The sequence below is a fragment of the Phocoena phocoena genome, chromosome 15 (assembly GCF_963924675.1).
Source record: "Phocoena phocoena chromosome 15, mPhoPho1.1, whole genome shotgun sequence".
Lineage (NCBI taxonomy): Eukaryota > Metazoa > Chordata > Mammalia > Artiodactyla > Phocoenidae > Phocoena > Phocoena phocoena.
In genome coordinates this window covers 36,621,731-36,644,534 of record NC_089233.1, presented here as the reverse complement: position 1 = coordinate 36,644,534, position 22,804 = coordinate 36,621,731, and the positions used below count along the sequence as shown (strand labels likewise).

The window sequence follows — 22,804 nt, the reverse complement described above, 5'->3', positions numbered from 1 at the left end:
ACTTCCCCAGTAACTTAGGAATTAACGAACCATCTGAGGAGCCACTGAACATGACCTGCCCAGAAACCGACACTGAGCCCACTGTCCCTGGCAGCCAAGCGCTCTCCTCGCTGGGGAAAGGCCACCCTCTGCATAGGCACCTTGTCTCAGGGCGGGGCGGGGGGCGGGGCCCACACTCACCACCAGGACACCCTGCAGCACTCGGGCCTCAGGGCTGGGCGTGGCGCGGAGACCTCGGATGGGCTCCTCAGCCTTCACCCGCAGGCTGAGGTTGGCCCGGCCAGCACCGTTCTCCACCACAACCTCCACATCGTGCTCGCCCTCGCTGAGCCCGGGCAGTGCCAGCACTGAGAACAGGGTGCTATTGGCCTCGTGGGCACAGCCAGGCACCAGGGCAGCCACAGTGGCAGGGCAGGCAGCCTCGAAGGGCGCACTGACGTTGCCCCCAGGCCAGCGTGCAGTGGCTGTGGCGTTGGTGCCGGAGTCCACCTGGAGCACCAAGGCCGAGCCGTTGGTGGGCACGTAGAGGCGGCCGTCGTAGGGAGCCGGGTAGATGGCCCGAAGCCCTGCCACTGGGGAGAACACGTTGAAGCTGCAGGACAGGTTGTGCCTGGACACGCTGTTGCCCACTGTGGCCCTGACCTCATAGCGCCCTGGCCGCCGCAGCCCTGGGTTGGGGCTCAGGCCCAGCAGAGGGGTGAGCCGCTCTGTGGCAACAAGCAGCCGCAGGGCACAGGCAGGGCCAGCCGGGGCCGCCTCCAGCTTGGCAGGCAGGTGGGCCAGCCAGGCTGAGACGTTGGTGGAGAAGTACGGGGCCTCGGAGCCAGGGACGCCGAGTGCTGGGGGGCAGCGCAGGAGGGCACCCGGTCCGGCATCGTGCTGCAAGCTGATGAGGTCACCAGGGAGCAGGGGGCTGTCCTGGTCGTGGAAGGTGACCTACAGGAGAGGGGGTAGGAATACAGGAGAGGGGGTTGGGCCTGTGTCAGGTCCTCACAGTGGGTCAGGGGCCTGTAGGCAGCACTGGGCCAGGGGCTCCAGCGGGCTGCAGAACCCCCCTGGGGTAACCCAGAGTCACCCCCTACAGGGGTCTCAACACTCCTCATTCACTCACACACCACCAGGCTTCACAGGGGCCTCCAAGGCACTCAAGATGGGGACAGACGAAACACACAGGGCAGAGAGGATGCAGGCAGGGGTGGGGCTTCCCCAGACAGGGGAGGGACTTCTGGACACTGGCCAGCCTTGCCCAGAGAGGGGAAGAGTCCTCCTTAAAAGGCAAGTGCAAAGGCCCTGGGGCAGGAGCTTCTCACGGTTGGCAGAGGAGGAGAGCATTGCCGAGGCGGGAGGCGGGTGGGTTAGGGGACCTGGAGGGCTGTACAGAACAATCTGCATTTTGTTTGTGTTTGATGGGGAGGCAGAAGGCACCTAGGCCAGTGATACACACCGAGTACTGGGCAGGGGGGCCCGCAGGCACAGAGAAGAGGAACTCTTTCCACAATGCATAGGAGACCCCAGGGAGCCCCAGCCCTGATGTGGATCCGTTGGCACAGGCCCGAAGGTGGCAGGGGGTGTCCAGAGGCAGGCAGATGTTGGATGTGGGGCACGGGTGTCCTTCTGGTATGCATGTAGGGATGGACTCAGTCCTGTTTTCCAGGGACCTACTCTGGGGCTCGCTGCTGTTTCCTGGGGCCCCTGCAAGGAAAGGAGGGGTGTCAGGTACCCCAATTTGCTAACAGATCATAAGGACGCCCTGCTACGACATAAGGTCTCGCCAGGCAGTGTACCCAGCCCCCACCATCACTCCTCTAACCCTCCCCACACCAGGCCAGCTGACTGACCCCGGTGAGTCCCCAGCCCCAGCAAGTTCCCCACCAAACCCATCCTTGGGATCCCCAGCATGAGTTGGCATCTCTGTGGACCCCACTGTCCACCTTGAGGCTGGAGACCAGTCCAGTCGGCAAGGGACCAGCAGACACCACAGTGCAGAGAGGCTGCTCGAGCCTCCCAGGTCCCACTGCCAGGATGGAGTCCCACCTGTTCCTTGCATGGCTCGATACACCTGCAGCCGCAGCTGGGCAGGCCCGCCGAGCTCCGGGGTCCCGAACTCGGCAGCAGTGAGGAAGGCTTCACGGCTCGGGCTCAAGCCAGGAAACACCATCACCTGCCAGGGCAGGGGGGCCACTCAGCTCCACCGACCCCGGCCCTCAGCCGGCCCCACCCCAATGCCCAAACACCCACCAGGTCAGAGGGGAGGAGCCATCAGATGGGCCTTCAAGAGGCCCCCACTGGCCTCATTTCACACAGTGGGAGACAATGTCACTCAGGAGAAAAAAATCAGGTCAAAACCATCTGTGAGCAACAGGAATTGTACCTTCATTTCTAAAAAATCCCCAAGCACCAAGAGAAAAGGCTCAGGAGCGTTCAGAGCTCTCCCGATGCCAGGCCTGGGTGCTACTCCCCTCTGCACTGACTCTACTAGACACAGAATGTTAATAAGGCCCAGAAAAAGGCTTCTTGTTTTTTAAAGGGAACTGCAACAGCCAGGGCAAGAAACCTGGAAGGCCAGCCTACCTCAACGGGCTCCCGGGGGGCTGTGAGGGCCTCCTGCTGCACCAGGGGGCTCAGGGGCCCCTGCAGGTCCCCACTGGGTGCTCCCACGAGGAAGTTCTCTGCGTCCCACACAGGGCCTGTGGTGCAAGTGTGCAATGAGGTGCTGTTCCCAGGCCGAGGAGGAGTGTGTTGGGGGCCCAGGGTGGGACCAGACCTGGGACTGAGTCACCTGGCAGTAGCCCCTGGCTCCCTCCACCTGTTTTGTCCAGTGTGGGCTCAGTCCGGGACAGTAGACACTCAGCAAACACCTAACAAACACTGAACAGCTAAGGAATGAACTGGGGTGCCAGGGGCAGCTGTCCTGGCCAGGATGGGAGGAGCTCCCAGGGTGGCCATGGGACCCTGTATGCTTTGGAGGAGAGGTGTCCTGGGCCAGGGCAGCAGGTGCTCCCCAGCCTCCCAGGGGCCCCAGCGCACCTCCAGGCCGCAGCTCACAGACGTAACTGTGCGGTGCCGAGCACAGGTCCGTGTTGCACTGCCCAGCAGGCCCGAGCCGCACGCAGCGCTCAGCTGTGGCAGGGTGCGGCTCCCCAGGCAGCCAGTTCTGGCAGCTCTCCAGGCTGAAGGCCTCACCCTGCGGCACTGGGCCCACTTCTACCCCCTCCACAGCCGAGAAGCCAATCCACACGTCCAGGCTCCTGCAGGCAGACAGAGGGAAGAGCAGGTGCTCAGAGGCTCCCCAGAGACAAGCACCCCTCCCTCTGCCCTCTCTCTGGGGGCACCCTCCTCAGAGCAGCCTGTCAGGCAGGCTCTGCCTGTCCTCACTTTCCAAATGGGGAAACTGAGGCTCATACATGACTTGGCAAGCAAGGCCCACACCAGTGCCTACCCAATCACCCATCCCATGGGGCCAGGGGCCCAGCTGAGACGCTCATGGAGCTCCACCTCACTCTGGCCCAGGGCCACGTAGACCTGTGTGTGCCCAGAGGTGAGGCTCCAGGTGTGGCATGTGGGGACAAAGACACCCACATATCAGCCCCCAAACAGGCTACTTCCCACAGCTCTGCCAGGGCAGAGAGACACTCCTGGAGGCAGGGCTTGTAGATACAAGGACAGGGACAAATATTGGGACAGGGTCAGACAGAGGGACAGGCAGCAGGGGTGGCTGAGGTGCTGTGGTCAGAGCTGGGTGCTGGGGCGCATTACTACCCAGGAACCACGTGACCTTGGGCAAGGGCTTTGACTGCTTTGGGCCTCGATTTCCCCTCGGGAAGTCCAGGGTGACCCACAGTCCAATCAGTCCCTTCCCACACAGGGACCCTGGGAGAGGAGGGGGGCCAGCCTCCACCCCATCCCGCCCCCTAGCCATTGCAGGTGCTAAGGGCTGAGTAGAGACCAGGCGGGGCCACCTATGGTGACCACTGCAGAGCACATGCCCCCACAGGCCTGGGCAGCCAGAGCGTTCAAGAGGCTCCTCGTGCATAGGCAGCGCTTGGCAGCAGTGACCACACAGGGGGGAGCAGCAGGAGGAAGTGCAGCCTCCGTGGTCACACCAGAACCTCCCCAGTCCCTGCCAGGAGGGGCCCAGAATGGGACAGTGGGGGCAGGATACAGGGCCGGGGGTGCACCTCCCACAGTGGGCACCCCCGTGTCCACATCTGAGCTGAGAGAGCTGATAGGAACGGCCACACGTGGGCACAACATGGCTCCTTATCCCCAGAGCCAGGCTGGCTGGCTGGACACAGCACCTCCAGACACCCCAATGTGCTCATGCTCCATCCCCACCCCAGCATTCTGGGGACCGCCCCCGACCTCCCAGCCTCTCCGAGGACCAGCGGCATTTGGGCAGGCACCTGGTGACGCGGGAGACCAGGAAGTGCTGGACGGCAGGACTGTCCACCATAGCCAGGGCGGCCCCGGCCCAGGCCCGGCACTGCTCCTGTGCCTGCAGCCAGGCCGCCTTCTCCACCACCAGGCGGTAGCAGCGCCCATTACCAGGGAAGATCTCAGTGTCCGAGGGGCAGAGCGGATGCACCACTGGGGGGTCAGAGAACAGAGAGACGGGGCATCGATGTGTGCCCAACCAGGGCTGCCCCACCCACCCCGACTCAGGCCCAGGGGCAGGGCGGCCCCACCTCGGGCTGGCTCCTCGCCCAGGGCCACAATGCTGTAGGTGGCCTCGAGGCCAGAGCCGCCACGGTTTCGGACGCCAAGCTTCAGGGTCTCGTCGCTATGCACAGAGGCCAGACACATGAGCTCCAGGGCTACGGGAGCCGCCTCCACCCACACCTCTGCCCAGAGCCGAGCAGAGCCGACCCCCAGGGCCAGCACGGCCGTCACAGGATAGCGCCCAGGCAGCACATAGTGGTGAGTGGCATCCGGGCCAGCAATGTCCACCTCAGGGGAGCCGTCGCCGAAGTCCCAGCGCGTGGAGCTGACTGGCAGTGAGGCAGTGATGTGGAAGGCTGCGGGCTGGCCAGAGGCCAGAGGTCCTTGGGGCCCCACCAGGGCAGCCCCTGGGGAGGCAGGGAAGATGTTCTGGAGGAGGGTGGGCCCCCGGCAGGTGGGGGCGGGGGGCAGTGGGGGGCTGGAGCAGGAGGGTAGGCAGGCCGAAGAGGCATTGGGAGGCCGGGCCAACCCGCACAGGCACCTGCCCTGCTCTGAGAGGGCCGCGAGGCCCCGGCCAGCCGCGAAGCAGAAGGCACTGCAGGCCTCAGGGGCCAGCGGGCCCTCATGGGCAGCTGAGAAAGCCACCAGCGCCACGGCGCCCGAGCTGTCGTCAGGGACACAGGCGACGTACTCCTCACCTGGAAGGGGCAGGCAGGCTGATCCTGAGGGTGCACCCCACTCCATTCTACATCCCAGATCACATCATCTCTGACCCTCCAACAGCTGCGTGGCGCTCACCCCCACCCCCAGACTGGTCTCCCCGCCTCACACCCACATGGTCCCCTGGTCCAGAGGGCCTCTGCGACCCCTCCCCCAGTCAGTCTGTCCTAGCCCCTGTAATTATTTCTCTCGTGCAGCTGTTCCCCAATCCCCATCTGCCACCATAGGCTGGAGACCCCTGAAAACCGGCAGGGTTCCCGCCGGCTGCTTGGCCAAGCTGCCCGGCAGGGAGGGACCAAGTGTGTCCCGCCCACCCGCACTCACCACAGCTGCTGTCCAACAGGGGGCCGCTGAGGAGGGGCCGGCCGGCCAGAGGGCCGGGCCCAGCGCACGTGGCCGCCTCAGGCCGCACCACACGGACCTGCTGCTCCTCTGCCCAGCGCGGCAGCCAGGCCAGACCACAGTCACACTCCAGCGGGTTCCCACTCAGGTTTCTGCAGGGGGCGGGGCAGGCTCAGAGGGCAGGTGTGGGGGCCACGGGCCCAGCTGCCAACAGCCACCAAAACCAACAAAACTTACATTTCACTTAAATTAAATAAATTAGCAAATATTCCTTCTTCTAATGTAGAAATCTTGTTGTTGCTTATGTCCCTAGAAGAAAGGAGAGATTCGACATGGTCTGACGCGAGCCCCCTCAACCGCAACAATGACAGGCAGCCGCCACCTGCCCACTGTGTGGAATCCCGCAGCGGCCCTGGAGGGGACACTCACAGCTCCGTCAGCGCCGAGAGGTTCGCCAGGAGCCCGACGTCCAGTGCTCGGAGCAGGTTGTGGGAGACATCTCTAGAGAGCAAAGCAGCTGCAGGTCAGTGCTGGGGCCCAAGGCATGGCACAGAGTCCACCCGGGCCCACCTCAAATGCTCTCCAGCTGCAGCCTCCCACCTTCTGAGCTCCCTCTTCCCAGGGCCAGAGGTGGAAGACCTGAATGAACTCTCATCTGGAGAGCCCGAGGCAGGAGAGAGCTGGCCCCTCAGCACTCCATCCACGCCCTGCCCCTTCCCCTCCCACCCCCTGCCCCCTCGCCCGGCAGGACTGCACCATGTAGGGCAGGCTTCACCCCTCCACACAGGGTTCAGAACACACAAGGAAGCCCAAGGGTTTCCAGGGCCAGGGGCCCAGCTGCTACCAGCTGGAGGGTGGGGGGAATGTGGCACAGACCACACAAACGGGAAGGGGGCTCTGGTGGACGACCCCATAGCAGAGCAGTACTGACAGCCCGTGCTAAGTCTCTGGGGTCTGGGTACCAGAGTTAGAGCTGGATCTCCATAATCCCAGGCCCTCAAGGTCAACAGAACCATATCAGAGAACCGAACATGGTACAAGACACGGGAGAAGAGTCACGGGTTCTCAAAGCATGAAACTATGAGCAGAAATAAAACATCAAAAGCCGAAAGATCCAACTGCACAAAAACATGCAACTTACACACAAAATATCATAAAATCAGAAAACTACAAGCTGGGAAAAGCACTAGCAATTTAGATGATGGATTAAAGGCCCATAATCCCCTTTCCACATATGCTGTTAACAAACCATAAAGAAAGCAAGCTACTCCAGGGGGAAAAAAAAGGCCAAAGATGAAAACAGGCAAGATTAACGAAAGATACACAAATGTCACAGATACACAGAAAAACACCCGGTCTGGAGAAACACCATGAAAACAGAACAACAGCACTTTTTGTCTACCATCACCCCCAGTGCAGGTGACGTGGTGGTGACACACCAGTGACTACACTCCAATGACTACATGACCCCAGCCCCTCTCGAGTCTTTCCGAGGATACACTCTCTAGCCAACAATTCCACCTCCCGGCCCGGCACAGAGGTGGAGGCCAGTCACCCGGCCCGTCCACCTCCTGGGCAGGGACCCTGGACCAGCCTGACTCAGTGGACACCTCCAGTCGCCACTCCCCCCAGGCCTCCCTGTGCTCCCACAGGTCTATACCTCCCGCCATAGTCTCCAAACTGACGAGGCCTGGGCCTCCCACCCTTGGAGCCTCTGCCCTTCCAGGTGTCACTCTGGCCCTCTGATGTCCCCAGAATGCCTCTCACCAGGCCTGCCCTTCCCTGGCCTGTCAATGCCTCCTCCAGGCCTATCTGTCTCCAGGTCCTGTCAACCCAGCTCCTAAAACATTCAGACTCCCCCACCCTACCCGAGCCACAGCTTGGTCCAGATCCCCATCCCTGGGCACCCGCCCAGACTTCACAGTCCCTCTAATCCGAGCTCCCGTGGCAGCCTAAGGGGTGTCCTGAAGCCCAGCTCCATCAGCCACCCTCTGAAACGGGTTTTGCTCTCTCCAGCTGCCCCACATACAACAAGAACTTAATAAGAACTGGCTGGTGTGAAGACAAGGCCCTCCTGGAAGCCAGGGGCCTGAGTGCCAGCCCAGACCCCAAGACCATGCCCAGGGGTGGTGCTGGGATGCCTGGTATGAGAGCTCTGCCTGGCTCACAATGTCCAGGACCACTTCTGGAATGAGGCTCAGGAAATGGCCCCCACCCCAGCCCCTGACCACTGCTCCTTCCTGGGGACCTGCTATCCACATGGGGGCCAGTTCTCAGTCGGGCTGCTCACGTGATCCTGGCTTCCAACACAGCCAGGTGGCCACCTGGGGGACTTCTGGAGAGGTACCACCTGCCTGCAGGTGATATGAGGGAAGCCAGGCCCAAAGGGGCTCCAGTCCCCCTCTGGCCCCCACCAAGGGAGTGAGGAAAGGGGGACTGTGGACGCACTCAGCTAACTCCTGGGAGCCTGGTCTCTCCCTCTGCATAGGGGGCAGCCATTGGGAGACTTGGCACTGAGTGGACGGCATGTGGACATAACATGCTCAGCTGATGCTGGCTGCAGCCTGCCTGGGGAGGCAGCAGGCCACAGGCAGCCTCCAAATCATAAGGCCTCAGGCAGGAGGGTACAGGCAGTAGGTGGGCAAAGGTGGGCAAGACCAAAGTTCTCCCCTGAATCGGGGGCTTCCTCAAGAAGGGCTGTGAGCAGAACCTCGGGCACAGTCAAAAGAGCTACATAGGGCTTCCCTGGTGGCGCAGTGGTTGAGAGTCCGCCTGCGGATGCAGGGGACGCGGGTTCGTGCCCCGGTCTGGGAAGATCCCACATGCCACGGAGAGGCTGGGCCCGTGAGCCACGACCGCTGAGCCTGCGCGTCTGGAGCCTGTGCTCCGCAACGGGAGAGGCCACAGTGGTGAGAGGCCCGCATACCACAAAAAAAAAAAAAAAAAAAAGAGCTACATAGCTGCAAGGGGCAGGGTCCTCCCAGCAGCGGGACCTCTGAGACTGGACAGGGGTCCCACAGGGTCAGGGCTGGGGCTGCAGCTCCTGCTGGGACCACATGGGGACAGAGGCTTCAGCCCAGAGGACCTGCAGCCCCATCGCTGCTCTGACCAGTGGCCTGACTGTGCAGGCTGGGGGTACACCTGATTTGGCAAAGGCTCTATCCCGGCAACAAGCACAAAACGGCAGTGTGGGTGCCACCCAGTAACGCCGCATGCCCTGAGAGTTCAACTGCTTTGGGCACCAGCACAGCCACATGCACGCCCCGAGGCACAGACGTCTTTCCCCTCACCCATGAGATGTGACAGGAGCTGGTCAGCAGGTGTGGCTCACACCCCCGCTTAGCCACAGAGGCAGGAGAAACGCAGCTGCAAGATGCAGTCCCCCCGCCCCCCGTGACTGTTCAGACTCTAAAGAAAGCGCTGGAGGGGTGCACGGTAATAACCCCACTCCTGAGAGCAGGCAGGCCCCTCCATTTCCCACACTTTCATTCTGCTCTTCAAGCAGGAGAAAGTCGGTGCAGGAGGGGACAGACAGGATGCCCAGCAGGACCTAGAGCGGGGGCTTCAGAGTGGAGCAGACGGCGAGGGCCTGGGCAAGGGGGGCCAGCAGCCACACCAACCGGGGAGGTCAAGGCAAGGCCTCCTCCACTCCAAAAAGCGGCACGGTCCACTGACAGTGGGCTCAAGGCTGGAGCCCCACCCGACTCACCCGAGCCAGGGGTCCCAGACAACCTCACTGAGCAGCTGGGTTTCCCATCTGGATACTGGCGGGTGTGTGCGTGCGCACGCAGGTCCCTTCCCCCAAAGGCTGCGTGACAGGGAGCCCATGCCCAGAGCATGGGTCCCAGGAACTCCAGAAGCAGAGAGGCCCTTGGGGGCCAGAGGACATAGTGACAGGACCCTCTGGCAGGGTCACCTCTGCCCCTCACAACGGAGCCTAGCTTCCCCCTTCCATCTGGCGGTGCCACTGGGTAAGCCAAGCTGGGCGCTCACAAGCAAGCCAAGAGCAGTGGGGGAGGCAGCAGTCGGCCTTCCTCCGGGGTGCTCCGTGCCCTCCACAGCAGCCCCGCCCAACCCCAGCCGGCCGATCCAGCGCACAGACTGGGAGACCAGGCCCAGCAGGATATAGGAGACACAGGATTTGCGTGTGGCATGGCAGCTGCAGCCACCCAGGCCTAAGGGAGCCCATGGCGCCTGCGCATCACTGTGTTAAGCCAGTGAAGTTCGCTCAAAGCCTTTAGTCTGTTGCTGAGGAGTGAGCACGATGCCAATGCACGGCCGCAGAGCCCTGGATTCTTAATGGTTGGCGAAGGTTCCACATACAAATTCTTTTGAGTTTATCCTCACTGATCCGTTCCATAAAGCTACAAGAAGAAATCGTGACACCCAGCGGATCACCAAAGCATGGTGAGAGGCTCTCGCCGTGCAGCCTGGAGAAGGCATAACGCTCTCCAACACTGCTGCTACTGCTAACGGAAGCAATGCTTGTAAAACTCCTACCTAATAAACAATTTGGGACAGTCTCATCTGCTTTAAAAAAAAAAAAAAAGGGACACACACATGGTGTCTCCCAGTACAGGCCAAGGCCCTCTACCACTGCACATGAGCATGTGTGCCCAGAGGTGGGCTGCTGGGGCATCCACACCATCCCCGCGGTGGGGTGAGGCAGGCCAGGAGACCAGGGAAAGGCAGACAGACTCCACCCAATGTCAAGTACAACGCACCAAGTGGGGACGGCTGTGCCATGAGAAACTTCAGTGAGACTCAAGCAGGGGCTCCTCTGAGGCTAAAGGGAGGACAGCTGTGGAATCTGTGCCTCTGAGAAGTAGAGCTGCAGGGGCCCAGAAGCAAAAGCCCTAGGCAATCAGATGATCCAGAGACGGGGACTGGGGGACAGTGGGACACAAGGGTGAGCGCAAGCATGAGACACCCACCAGGGGCACCAGGGACAGCTCCCCAGCCAGGGCCTCAAGCAGAAGAGGAAAGAAGGAAAATCCCTACAATGTTTTTCCACATCCCATTTTCTGGAAAATCCATCATTAGCGGCAGCTGCGGGGAGCCATCTGCGGTGCCAGAAAAACCAGGGCAGCAGAAGGGAGCCGGGTCTACCTCAGTGTCCCAGCCAACGCCCACCCTGGCAGGACACCATCATCCCTGGCCTTACTGGCCCATGGCTCTTGGCCATTCTGGGCCCAGCTAAGTCTACTATCCAGCTTGGCCTGGCCCAGCTGCCCCCGGGAGGCTTTCCCCCCGACCGACGAAGACAGCCTCACCCCGTCATGAGTGCTGGCCATGTGCTCCCCATGCTCCCAGCTCCAGGGAGCCCCTCCTCCCCAGGACTCACCTGGGCCTGGTCAGGGCCCACAGTGCAGAGAAAGACCCTGCCCGGCAAAGCTCCTGAGGCCTGAAGGCAGAACCAGGACAAAAGCCAGGTGTATCACCACAGGCCAGGGCTGCCTCGGAGCATCCATAAGGGGCGTGCCACAGGTAACAGTGTGGTGGGGGTGCAGAGAGGACACTGGAGGAGGGCCTCTGGAGGCAGACACTGGTGGAGTCCTCACCTGGCCTCAAGGCCCTGAACAGCCACTTTTCCACATCTCCATCTGCTTTTTTATAAAAATAAATTTATCTTTGGCTGCGTTGGGTCTTCGTTGCTGCGCGTGGGCTTTCTCTAGTTGCGGTGAGCGGGGCTACTCTTTGTTGCAGCGCGCAGGCTTCCCATCGTGGTGGCTTCTCTTATTGCAGAGCACGGGCTCTAGGCGCGCAGGCTTCAGTAGTTGTGGCAGATGAGCTCAGTAGTGGTGGCTCGCGGGCTCTAGAGTGCAGGCTCAGTAGTTGTGGCGCACGGGCTTAGTTGTTCCACAGCATGTGGGATCTTCCCGGACCAGGGATCAAACCCGTGTCCCCTGCATTAGCAGGTGGATTCTTTTTTTTTATAAATTTATTTTTTTTTTAATTTATTTATTTTTGTCTGCGTTGGGTCTTCATTGCTGTGCACGGGCTTTCTCTAGTTGCAGCGAGCGGGGGTTACTCCTTGTTTCGGTGCACAGGCATCTCACTGCGGTGGCTTCTCCTGTTGCGGAACACGGGCTCTAGGCACGCGGCCTTCAGTAGTTGTGGCTCACGGGCTCTAGAGCGCAGGCTCAATAGTTGTGGCACACGGGCTTAGTTGCTCTGCAGCATGTGGGATCTTCCCGGACCAGGGCTTCCCGGACCAATCCCCTGCATTGGCAGGCAGATTCTTAACCTCTGCGCCACCAGGGAAGTCCCTCCATCTGCTTTTGCCGTCACTGTTCTGGGGGAATGCCAAGGCTGCTGTGGGCCAGTCCCATCCCACCCCCAGCCCCTCGGGTTTCCACTGCACCCCCCCGTGACATCATCATAGTCACTGACGCCCTGCCCCCCACTCAGGTTCTCTCTGTCTTACAAAGCTGGGCGGTGGGGAACACAGCAAGCCCAGGGAGCCACCTAAAGGAGCGCAAGGAGCCCAGCAGAGCTGGCAGAAGCAGCAGAGGCTGGCTAAGCACCACAGCAGCCAGCCCCCACTGGGAAGAGAGCCAGCACCCAAGAAGTCCTAGGCCAAGCAGGGTCCACCCTCTGGCCATGTGGACCCTCCCAGACCCCTCCAAGGCCCAAGCCAGCAACTTCCAGGGACCCCAAGTCTGGAGGGGTCAGGCCAGCTCAGGGGGAGGGGTGACCTGGGGACAGGCACACACCCACAACAGCACAAGACACGTGTCACCTCCCTGGGCACCAGGGACGAGGCTAGCCCACAGCACTGGATGGAGATGGGGGCTTTCTCATACCTGGCTCGTCCCCTCCTGTTCCCCCTCCTGACCCGAAACAGGTAAGTGTGTTGGGGGAGGAGTGAAGACCCCTGTTCTACCCCCACACCTGGGCCTTCCTTCTCCTCTTCCCACAGTGCCCAGCTGTCACTGGAGAGCCCAGTCTGCCCCCGGCACTGGGCTGCCCCAACTCCCCCTGCCTTCCAAATCAGACATCCAGCCTCCCGGGGGAGTGTGTCCTTCTGGCTCCGATCTTTCCTATTCCGAGCAGGAGCTGGGGGTGGGGGAGAACCCCTGCTTCTACCACCAAGCTGGAGGTGTCCAGCAGAAGGTGCTGAGGGGCCCCCATCCTGTGGACAATGGTGGCTCCCCCTGACCTCCCCACACAGGGCTCTGCCCCTGCTCACATCCTAGTTCTCACAGAGGGGCAGGGAAGGGTGTCTCAGGGCCCAACAGGGAGAGATGGGGAGGGGGGTGTTAGATAAAGCCGAGTGGGAAGAGGTGTGTGAGGTGGAGGCCAAGGAGAGGTCGCTTTTGAGCCCTGGGTGGCTCCAAGTGCAGTGCCTCCTAGAGCTGAGGAAACGGAGGCTGCAGATAAGCCAGGACCCTGCCCTGCAGCCCCAAGCAGCCTCAGTCTCCTTCTCTGTCAAGGCGGGGGAGTGGCCAGGGTGCCTGCTCCCCAGTTCAGATGCCAGGCGGGGGTCTGGGGGCCAGCCGGAGCCCCCAAGGAAACATCTGCACATTCCAGACGCATGTGGTCAGCAGTGGAGGCGAGCACCAGGCCCCAGCCCAGCACCCCACCCGGTGCTGGCCGCCACGCTGGAAACAGGGCTTGGGGGGGAATGGGCTCCGGAGAGGCCGCCTGCAGATGTTACGTAACCACTCTGCCCGAGCCAGCAGCTGCCTCCTCCCTCTGGCAGGACAGGACAGAGCTGCGGCAGGAGAAGGCCCCCCACTCCCCATCCGAGGCCTAGGGCTCCTGCTTCCCGCTCTCGCTGGGCTTCCAGAAATGCAGCTTCAGCTGCCCTGTCCTCTCCATGGAGGCCCCAGGGCTCCAGGGAAACAGGCTTCCCTCAGCCCAGCCACGGGGGACCCCCAACACATCCCCTCAGGAGCCAGGTTGAGGCAGAAGGGATGAGAGGCCACAGGCTGGTCCCGGTGCCCTGGGACCCCACAGGCTGGTCCAGACCCCACCCACATGCTCGGCTCCCAGTGCCCCCACTCGACGCCACGGTAACGGCTCCTTTTGGCAGTGGGACGGGGTGGGTCAGTTTGAGTCTAGTAACCTCGCTCTGTCTTCATTCCCTTCTATTTATGGTGAGAGAGGCTGGCTTCCAGGGGCGGAAATGATGATGTTTAAATTAATGAATTCAAGTTTTGGAGAGAGAGCAGATCTGAAGAAAAACATGCGGAGAGGGTGAGCTGCAGGGGTGGGCAGGGGGCAGGCTCTTGGCGCAAGGGGCATGGAGGGGCCAGCCCGAGCCACCCACCCCCATCTGGCGCCAAACTAGGGCCCAGAAGCGGGGTCTGGACCTCAAAGACAGGGAAAGGCCTGCGAGAGCCCCCTGGCGCCTTGTCCCAGGGCGTCGGAATAGGAGGTGGCCTGTTTCCCTGAACATGTTATGGGCTCCCTCACCGGGCGTGGCCATCCCACGACTGAACCATCACCAGGATGAGACACAGGCGTCTGGTGTGGTGACATCCCCTGCCCAGGAAACCCCTAGAACTACAGGCCAGGACAAGGAAGGGAGCCCCGAAGAGGGGCCTTCCCAGATCAGCCTACAAAGAGGCAGCCACCATCAGGGCATTAATAAGACTGGGGGCAGGGGGTAGCGAAGGGCTAAGAGGGGACCCTCCCAGGAGAGGGCCCAGCTTGCCCCTCCACCTGCAGCTGGGGATTTGGGGCCACTCTTCAGGGCAAGGGGAGGAAAAGGACCAGTACCCATGGACACTGGCGCCCAGGTGCTGCCTTCAGCTGGGATGTCCCTCTGCACTCCGGCCCGTCACAGCCAGCCAGGGCAGGGGCTGTGCCGACCCCTTCTACAGATGGAAACGCTGAGGCTCCAGGAGGCTGCCCTCCTCACCCTGTGGTCGCTCCCAAGAGTCCGAACAGTGAGGACAAAGGTAGCCGGGGCTCTCCCCATCCTGGCCTGGGAGCCAGCACATGGCCTCCAGAATTCCAGGGGCAGAAGCATCATCCAGCGTGGCCAGCAATCCCATCACCCAGTCGGCCACTGGGCATGGCCACTGGGCTACAGGGCTCAGTTTAGAGGTGCAGGATCTGGAGGCCCCGGGTGCTTTTAGCCTTGCCCAGAGCACTGGCCCTCATTCCTCGCCTCAGCCAAAAGGCAAGGCTGGCTTCTGCCCCGCCTCAGGACAGAGCCCTTTCCAGGGCAGCCCCATAGGATCCAAGAGTGGACTCCAGGCCTGCTAGAACTGGGGACACACTTTGCCAGGCCTGGGCCCATGGGCACCTCAGAGGGAGAAAGAGCCCTGCCCACTGTGGTCCCCAAACGTAGCCCCCTCCCTGGCATGGGCGGCTGGGTACCACTGGGCCCTTCGGCAGAGACAGCTGCCAAGCCATAAAGAACGAGGTGTTCCGGGAAGAAAGGACGTGAGCCGCATTTTCCAGCTGCGATTGCCCGACAGCGAGACTGCAGGCACGCGGCCTGGCCGGCCAGCACGGAGGGTGAGCCCCAGCGCACCCATCCCAGGCGGCGGCCGCCACCCCAGACAGCGTGGCCGGAGCAGGGTGTTTTCATTCCAGCACTCGGTGGGCTGGGCCCGGCTGGGTTCCCGTTGTGGCGCTGGCCACCGCAGAGTGTTCCGGAAAGGAAAATGTATGTCTCGTCCAAAATGGCTTCCTCACTTGAAACCAAACCCCAGCCGGGGTCCCCCTCGGGAGCCAGGGTCCCCACATACCCACCTACATGGCACAGGCCCCCCGGGTGGGGGGCGAAGGTGGCGGCACCGCCACCCGGCCAGCTGTCACAAGACGGCAGAGCAGCCGGAGAGGAGCCCGAACCTAACCTCCGAGGCGGAAGCCACAGGACGGACCTGCAGAGATCTGGGAAAGGGAGACCGAGTCTGCGCACGCTGGGCACACCTGACCCGAAAGCGCCCGCACCAATCAGCTCCTCAAGAGACAACACGAGGGCTGCAGTGAGCGGGGCAGCCACGGGGAGCACCGAGCAGCTCGAGTGTGCGCAGATTCCAATGGTGCCTCATCAGCTCAGGGCACAGAACAAGGTGTACACGAGAGCTCACAGTGCGGTTTATGCCTCATAACTTCACCATGTTACACATCCACACATGAAGGCATCGAACACACAAATGCATAAAACAGATAAAAACACAAGAGAAACATGCGAGGCATGATACATCCCAACAGCCACCTGGCTTTGCATTGAAGTCACCTCTGAGGCCAGACCAGAGGAGGCAGGAAGGCTTCTGAACGTGGGGCCTCCTGGACTGGGTGCCAAGGGGTGTGTAGGAGCCTGCCTGCCCAAGGCTAATCTGTGCGTTTCCCATCTGCTGCAGCATTTGGTCTGAGCAACACAGTCACGGGCACATGTGCACCAGCTCAGGGGCACCTCTCCTCAGGCTTTTTGTCTGCTCTGTGGCAGGGCAGGTCCTAGGGGCCCAACTCCTGCCAATGCTTGGGTATAAGGTAATGGGCTCTGAGAACACAGAGAAGGGACTGGGGGGGGGCCACTCTGGCAACAGTTATGATTATCGTGGCCACCATCAACTGAGTCCCGTGGGTGCACCATACACCCTCACCTCTGACGCCCCACAACCACATAAGGTTAATCCACTCATGGTACCCATTTTGCAGGTGAGGCAACTGAAACTCAGAGAGGCTGAGTGACTCAGCCAAGGTCATACAGGAAGCGGAGGAGCTGGGATGTGAACCAGGTCTGACCCAAAGCCTAAGTCCCCTACTCCTGTGTTCCTTGCCTCCCTCCTGGAACCAAATAGAAAGTCAGTGGGGAGGACCAGAGCAGGGACAGCCAAGGGAATTTCAAGGAGGGAGCTGGTGGGAAGGGCTGGGGAGGGCAGGGCCAGGCAAGCAGCTGGGGCCTGAGTCCAGAGCCCACCTGGTCCCATTCAAACATAACCCAGCCCCACTCTGGGATGCCCCCACCGCCACCTCTGTCTGCTGATGAAGCAGGTCACTGGTGCTGTACCCCAGGCCCCCGAATGCAGTTCCAGGGATATGTCCCAGAGCGTGCTGATGAAATCACCTCTCTGCCACAACCTACCAGCCACGTGACCCTAGGAAGTGACTCAACCTCTGGGAGCCTCAGTTTCCTGGTCTGTAAAATGGAACCAAGTGTGGTTCTAACCCAACTGCACTGGGGCAACACATCACAAGAAAAGGGCTCAGCAGAGAGTCCCCACTCATGGCAACCGTGGAGAAGACAAGGCGGTTGCGGAAGTGGGGTGCACCCCTGGGATATTTTCTTCAGAGATTTGTTTTATAATTCACATACTATAAAGCTCACCCTTCTAAAGTTTACAATTCAGTGGTTTTTAGTATATTCTCAAGGTTGTGCAACCACCACCACCATCTAATTCCAGAACATTTTCATCCCCCAAAACAGAAACCCCACAATACTTGACCACCCCCATCCGCCACCCCCATCCCAGCTGTAGACACTAGTCTGCTTGTGCCTACATGGATTGGCCTGTTGTGGACATTTCTTATCAGTGCAATCATGCAACATGTGGCTTTTTGTGTCTGGCTTCCTTCACTGAACATGTTTTCAAGGCTCATCCACCCTGTAGCATGTATCAGTACTTCATTCTTTTTCATGGCTGAATAATATTTCATGAACAGACCACATTCTGTGTATCTATTCATCTCTTGATAGACGCTTGAGTTGTTTCCACCTTACAGGTACTATGAATAATGCTGCTACAGGCACTTGTGTACAAGTTTTTGTGTGGACGTAGGTTTCGTGTCTCTTGGGTGTACATACACCTGAGAGGAGAATGGCTGGGCCCTATGCTAACTCTATGCTTAGCTTAATCTTCTGAGGAGCTGCCATACTGTTTTCCAAAATGCTGCCCCATCCTACATCCCCACCAGCCGTTCACGAGGATTCCAATTTCCCCACGTTCTCACCAACACTCCTTATTGTCTGTCTTTTGGTGACAGCCATCCCAGTGGGTATGAAATTGTATCTCACTGTAATTTTGATTTGCGTTTCCCTGAAAGCTAGACACTGAGCATCTCTTCATGTGCTTATTGGCCATTTGTGTATCTCCTTTGGAGACTGATCTGTTCAGATCCTTTGCCCATTTTTTAGCATTGAGTCATAAAGGTTTTTATGTATTCTAGCTACGAGTCCTTCATCAGATAGATGGTTTGCATATGTTTTCCCCACCCTGCAGTCGTTTTGCAGGTGTGTTCACCCTCCTGGATGGTGGCTGTCCTCACTGCTCCCAGCTACTGCCTGGCTCCTGAGGGTTACTGGCACTGGGAATGCTCTGGTGTTGGTCCCTTCATGTCCCCAGGTGTCACAGATGAAGCTGAAGCCTTCCCATTCACCTGTGTGACCTGCCAGGGGATCTTATACAGAAGGCAGTGTGTGCCCTCTTGTCCACAGTTCAGACAAATCTGCAGTCTGTGTCTTACCACAAAACTAATGTTACATGTGCACTTAGTCTGCATTTCCAAGTGCCAGCTATCATATGCAGCTCAGGTAATGTGAGGGTGAGACCAGCTGGGTACACAGGACACCCAGGGCCTCCTGAAACCCACTGTCTCCACGCCCCAGCTAGTGTTCTTTCTAGAAGATGCCAATCATGACGCTTCTCTCCTGGGTCCCTCAATGCTGCCCCCCTGCTCTCTCGATAGAGGCCCCACCTCCCGCCCCTCCATCACCTGGCACCTCTGAGACTCTACCAGGCTGTCCCCTCTATCTGGGACGCTCTCTCCCAGCCCCTGCATGACTCCTGTGTGAGCACTGAGTCTTGGCTTCACTGTCACCTACACTGGGGATCCTTCCAGGGAGCCCCTCCAAAACGGCCTCCTCATCATCTGTCTTTTGGTTTAACACTAGCTCTGCTGTCATAAAAGCCTCAGAGACGTGGGCCTTGAAGACCCCTGGCACAGGGCCAGGCACACAGCAGCCAGACCCTCCCTCTGGTGAGGGCCCAGAGACAGGCCCCTCCGCTGCCCCGCCAGCCCTCAAGGCAGCCACGTGCATGACACCTGCAATCTAACACGTTACACACACACCAGGCCCACGCCAAGCCCAGGGGTCTACTCCCCGATGTCCATCTTCCCTCACACCCATGTCCTGTGCAGGCCCCGGGGGCTGAGTCTCCCAGAGACTCCCCTATTATTTAGGGGCACAGGTGAGGAAGGGCGAGGCCCTGAGTGCCCCCAGCCAATGGAAGACCCTAAGGCCCCAATATTTTAATCAGCGAACCAAGTGCCTATTGAGTCCCTGCTCTGAGCCTAGTCCTAGACCCAAACATTCACAAGACAGTACGAGGCCCACTTTGCGCCCCTGGCCAAAATTAGCAGCTCACATCACCTGAAAAGCTGTCGGCCAAAAGCAACCACACCTGAAAATGACTGACAGCACCTGGAGCAGTGCTGTCACTTCTAGAACTCTCTATGCCGTCCCGTCCAACATGGTAGCCCGCTGGATCTGGCTCGAGCACTTGAAATGTGGCTCACCATACAACACAGCTCTGGACCCGACCATCAATGTACAGGAAGAACACCAAGGGCAGAGGGACACATAGAGACACAATCCAAAAGCCAGGTGCCGTCGGAGCCGGTTTCCTCAATAAATCGCACAAGAGGAAACAGATGGAAGGAAAGCCTACACATCCACAGAGATTTAAAGGACATCAACTAACTGCACTGCCACTGCATGGACCTTATTTGGGTCCTAATTCAATCTACTACAAAAACTGAGACAACCACAAATTTGAACACACTGGACATGCAAAGTCATCAGGGTATTATGCACTGTTTTAGGTGTGATCGAGGTGTCACCATACATTCCAAAATGCTTACAGATCAAAAGTAGGATGGCTGGAATTTGCTTCCAAAATGGTTGGGGTGGGGTGGAGGTGTGGAGGGGTAGGCCAGGCCACAGGGCAGTGGGTCCATGAGGTTCATCACACTATTCCTCCCACTTTTGTGTATGTTCAAACTCTCCAGGATAAAAGCTTTAAAAATAGGAGAGCAACAACATTTTACTGAGTAACGTCATCTTTTTCAGGCTGTCATCTCTCAGCAGCATCACTTAACCCAAGAAAGGCTGTGGTCTCAGAATCCTGGGCTATCCTGCATGCTGAGGCCCAGGGGCCCCGAATCCCCCACCAGCCAGCCCCTGTCCTCCCACCCAAGTCTGGACACAGCTATCCTGCCACACCTCAGGCTGGCCAAGGAGTCTCAAATGGAGGGGTGGCTGCGAGACACTGATGACAGAGACGCCAGGCCTGAGCCCACTAGAGGAGGCTGCTGGTGACACCCAGGAGGCAGGGGTACTGGGGCCCCTGGACACGCACTCCCTCACCCGGGAGGCTCCCTGGCATCTCTGAGCTCAGCCCTGCTCCCTTGGAGAAGAGAAGCCTCACCCATCTCTTGCTCCCTGAGGAGGGGGTTTGCAGGGTGGACAGGCAGAATGGCTGGGGCAGCCCACAGAGCACAGATGGTGGCCTGAGGGACCAGGGTGAGGGGGCCTTAACATTTGCACCCAAGGGCCCAGTTTACCATTTTGCACCCAGTCCTCTGGAAATCTCCCAGAGGCAGCTTCAGAGTGTCAACAAGAACATGAAGTCTCCTCTATTCCCCATCCCCCTCCTCCCAGAGTCCCATCATCACATGCTGCAGGGTCAGCAACCCTGGGAATCCTGCTGGCTCAGGCCAGGCCACCAGCTCCCTAGACCTCCAAAACCCAAGACCAGAGCCTAAGGGGACACATGCAAGGCAACAGGCTCAGGCTCCATTGCTATGCCTGGGAGCCTGCACCCTGCTGCGGGCCCCTGGCCAAGCTACCAGTACGGTTTATTTCCTGGACAGCTCCTGGAGACCAAAACGCCGCCAGGTGATGAGGAAGCGGGAACAACCAGCAGGAGCTGGGGCCTGACCCCCCAGCAGCTCTCAGCCCACGAGAGACATATGTAACCTTACTCACAGCGTTGAGAAACAAGGAGTGGCGTGGATCCAAAACGACTGTGTGGGCACTGGCTGCAGGCCAGAAGCCCACCTCCACAGAGACAGCCGTGATGGCAAACACTTAAGCTGGCAGGGAGCAAGATGACAGCGTGGCCCCATGGCTCCCAGCTGCTGCCCCTGGAGAACCTGGTTGCCCCCAGCCCCCAGCCCCAACCCCCAGCAAAGCCCCAAGGAGGACCCATCCAGGAGAAGCACCCACCCCTGCCCCACCCGCCAACATCCAAACTCATCTGAACACTGACCATGAGGGTCCTCCTCATAAAAGGTGGCCACACACTGGAGTCACCCAGGGAACATTACAAAACCAAATCCCAGGTTTAATAAGCCTGGGGATGTTAAACCCCCACCAAGGGATTCCAGCATGCAGGCAGGGAGTGATGGAGTCCTGGCTTAGGTGTCTGCAAGTACCCAAACGGGGCCGGAGGCATGTGGATAAGCAGGCCCTGAGCCTGTCCCCATCTCTGGGGACAACCATCTGAAAATCTCAGTCCCCTGAATCCCTTTCAATCCAACCCTCAGCTCCTCACAGTCAAACCCTGCCTTGCCATGTACTGGCTGTTACTTGCTACTTGTGCTTGGACAAATCACATCACCATCACCTCTGGGCTGTTTTCTCATCTGTAAAATGGGCATCTTCACTGTACCTCACCTCAGAGGGTTAGGATGAGGGTTATGTGTGACAATTCACAACCAGAGCTTGGCACAGGCCCGGGCTGGAGGCAAGCTCTCCATAAAGACTGCCTGTTATTATTTCTGCCAAAATGCAAACCTGACAATTGCTTTTCAGCGTTTTAAACCCCTTCACGGCCATGCTACCCCCCTACTGTTCCCAGGATAACATCAGAACGCTCAACTGCACAAATGAGGCCCTTCATGACGCCAGCCCACCACCCATCCTGCTCCCACTCCCTCACACTACCCCTTCCCCCCACAGCTGCCACACTGGAGGTGTACCCCTACACCCACGTTCGACCAAGTCCAGCCTCCAGTCCTTCGCACACATGGTTCTCTCCTCCCTTCCCCTAAACCCACCTTCCTGCCCCTCAAGTAACAGGCCAATTCTTACACATCCATCAAATTCTTGTCCACCCCCTCCGGAGAGCCTTCCCTGTCATCCCAGATAGAGCTCTCTACCTCCTAGCTTCCTACTCCTGGGCTCCCAAGTGCTGGGTATGCCCCCAGGCCAAGCCGCATCCTATTAGGCTCTAATTAGAGTTTAAGTGTTTTTCAGAGACCTTCCCGCCCCGCCTCCGCACGATGCTACAGGCCCCCAGTCAGCTGGCATTAGCGGAGCCCCACCGGGTTGTGCGATGTCTCTGCCTGCAGAGAATGCGGTATTTTCCTATTTCCCTCTGGCTGAGGCCAGGCGGGCTGAGAGCCGGCCCCGGTCCCAGGTTTTCCTTATTTAGTCGGGCCGACCTCACTGCGCTGGAGCCTCGCCCTGGGAGAGGCCTGGCCCGCACTCCGTTTCCCCTTCTAGAGGCCGGGGACGCGCCCACGCCCTGTGAGGCCCGCCAGGCCGGCGGCCTGCCCGGCCGGCCTCTCCCCGAAGGGTGCAGGCGCCCCGCGCCCCGCCGGGTCCCGGCAGCCGCCAGTCCTTGCGCCCGCCGGGCGCCATGGCAACCGCCCGGCCCGCGTTGCGGGCGGCGGGTTACTTACAGCGCTGTGGCGTCCGCGGGGATGCGCAGCGCGGGCCCGAGCGTCCGCAGTCCGCGGCCGGAGCAGTTGACGCGGCAGGCGGCGCCGGGCGCCGGGCCGCAGAGGCAGGGGGGCGCGCACGGTCCGCAGCCGCGCCCGGGGACCCCCGCCAGCGCCCCGAGCCACAGGCCCAGGGCCAAGGCGAGCACCAGGCGGGCGGGCGCGGCAGGCGGCATCGTCAGGGCAGTGCAAGCATGGCCCCGGCCCGGTCCCGAGGCCCCGAGCCCGCCCGGCCTCGGAGGCCTCGGCTCAGGCTGGGCCCGCGCACGGCATGGCTGGGCGCGGGAGGGGGATCTGGCGGCGGCGCGGCCGCGGCCTGTCTGCCTGCGCGACGCCCGCTCGGCACTCTGGCCCGGTTCTGAGTCCACAGCCGTCCGCTCGCGCGCTGGCG

At 60.2% G+C, this 22,804-nt stretch overlaps 1 protein-coding gene across 1 annotated transcript in view; it reads right to left on the bottom strand.

Moving 5' to 3' along the window:
* Positions 1-22,589, bottom strand: part of PKD1 (polycystin 1, transient receptor potential channel interacting) — a 47,620-nt gene extending 25,031 nt beyond the window's left edge. Inside the window, exons 1-11 of the mRNA XM_065891826.1 lie at positions 22,375-22,589; positions 6,151-6,222; positions 5,959-6,030; positions 5,704-5,873; positions 4,686-5,357; positions 4,404-4,587; positions 3,028-3,248; positions 2,572-2,687; positions 2,035-2,161; positions 1,445-1,692; positions 181-936 (exon numbers count right to left, since the gene is read on the bottom strand). Of these exons, the coding sequence (XP_065747898.1) occupies positions 181-936; positions 1,445-1,692; positions 2,035-2,161; positions 2,572-2,687; positions 3,028-3,248; positions 4,404-4,587; positions 4,686-5,357; positions 5,704-5,873; positions 5,959-6,030; positions 6,151-6,222; positions 22,375-22,589 (2,853 nt within the window). The remainder of the gene's footprint in view (positions 1-180; positions 937-1,444; positions 1,693-2,034; positions 2,162-2,571; positions 2,688-3,027; positions 3,249-4,403; positions 4,588-4,685; positions 5,358-5,703; positions 5,874-5,958; positions 6,031-6,150; positions 6,223-22,374) is intronic.
* Between the last annotated feature and the right edge of the window lie 215 nt (positions 22,590-22,804).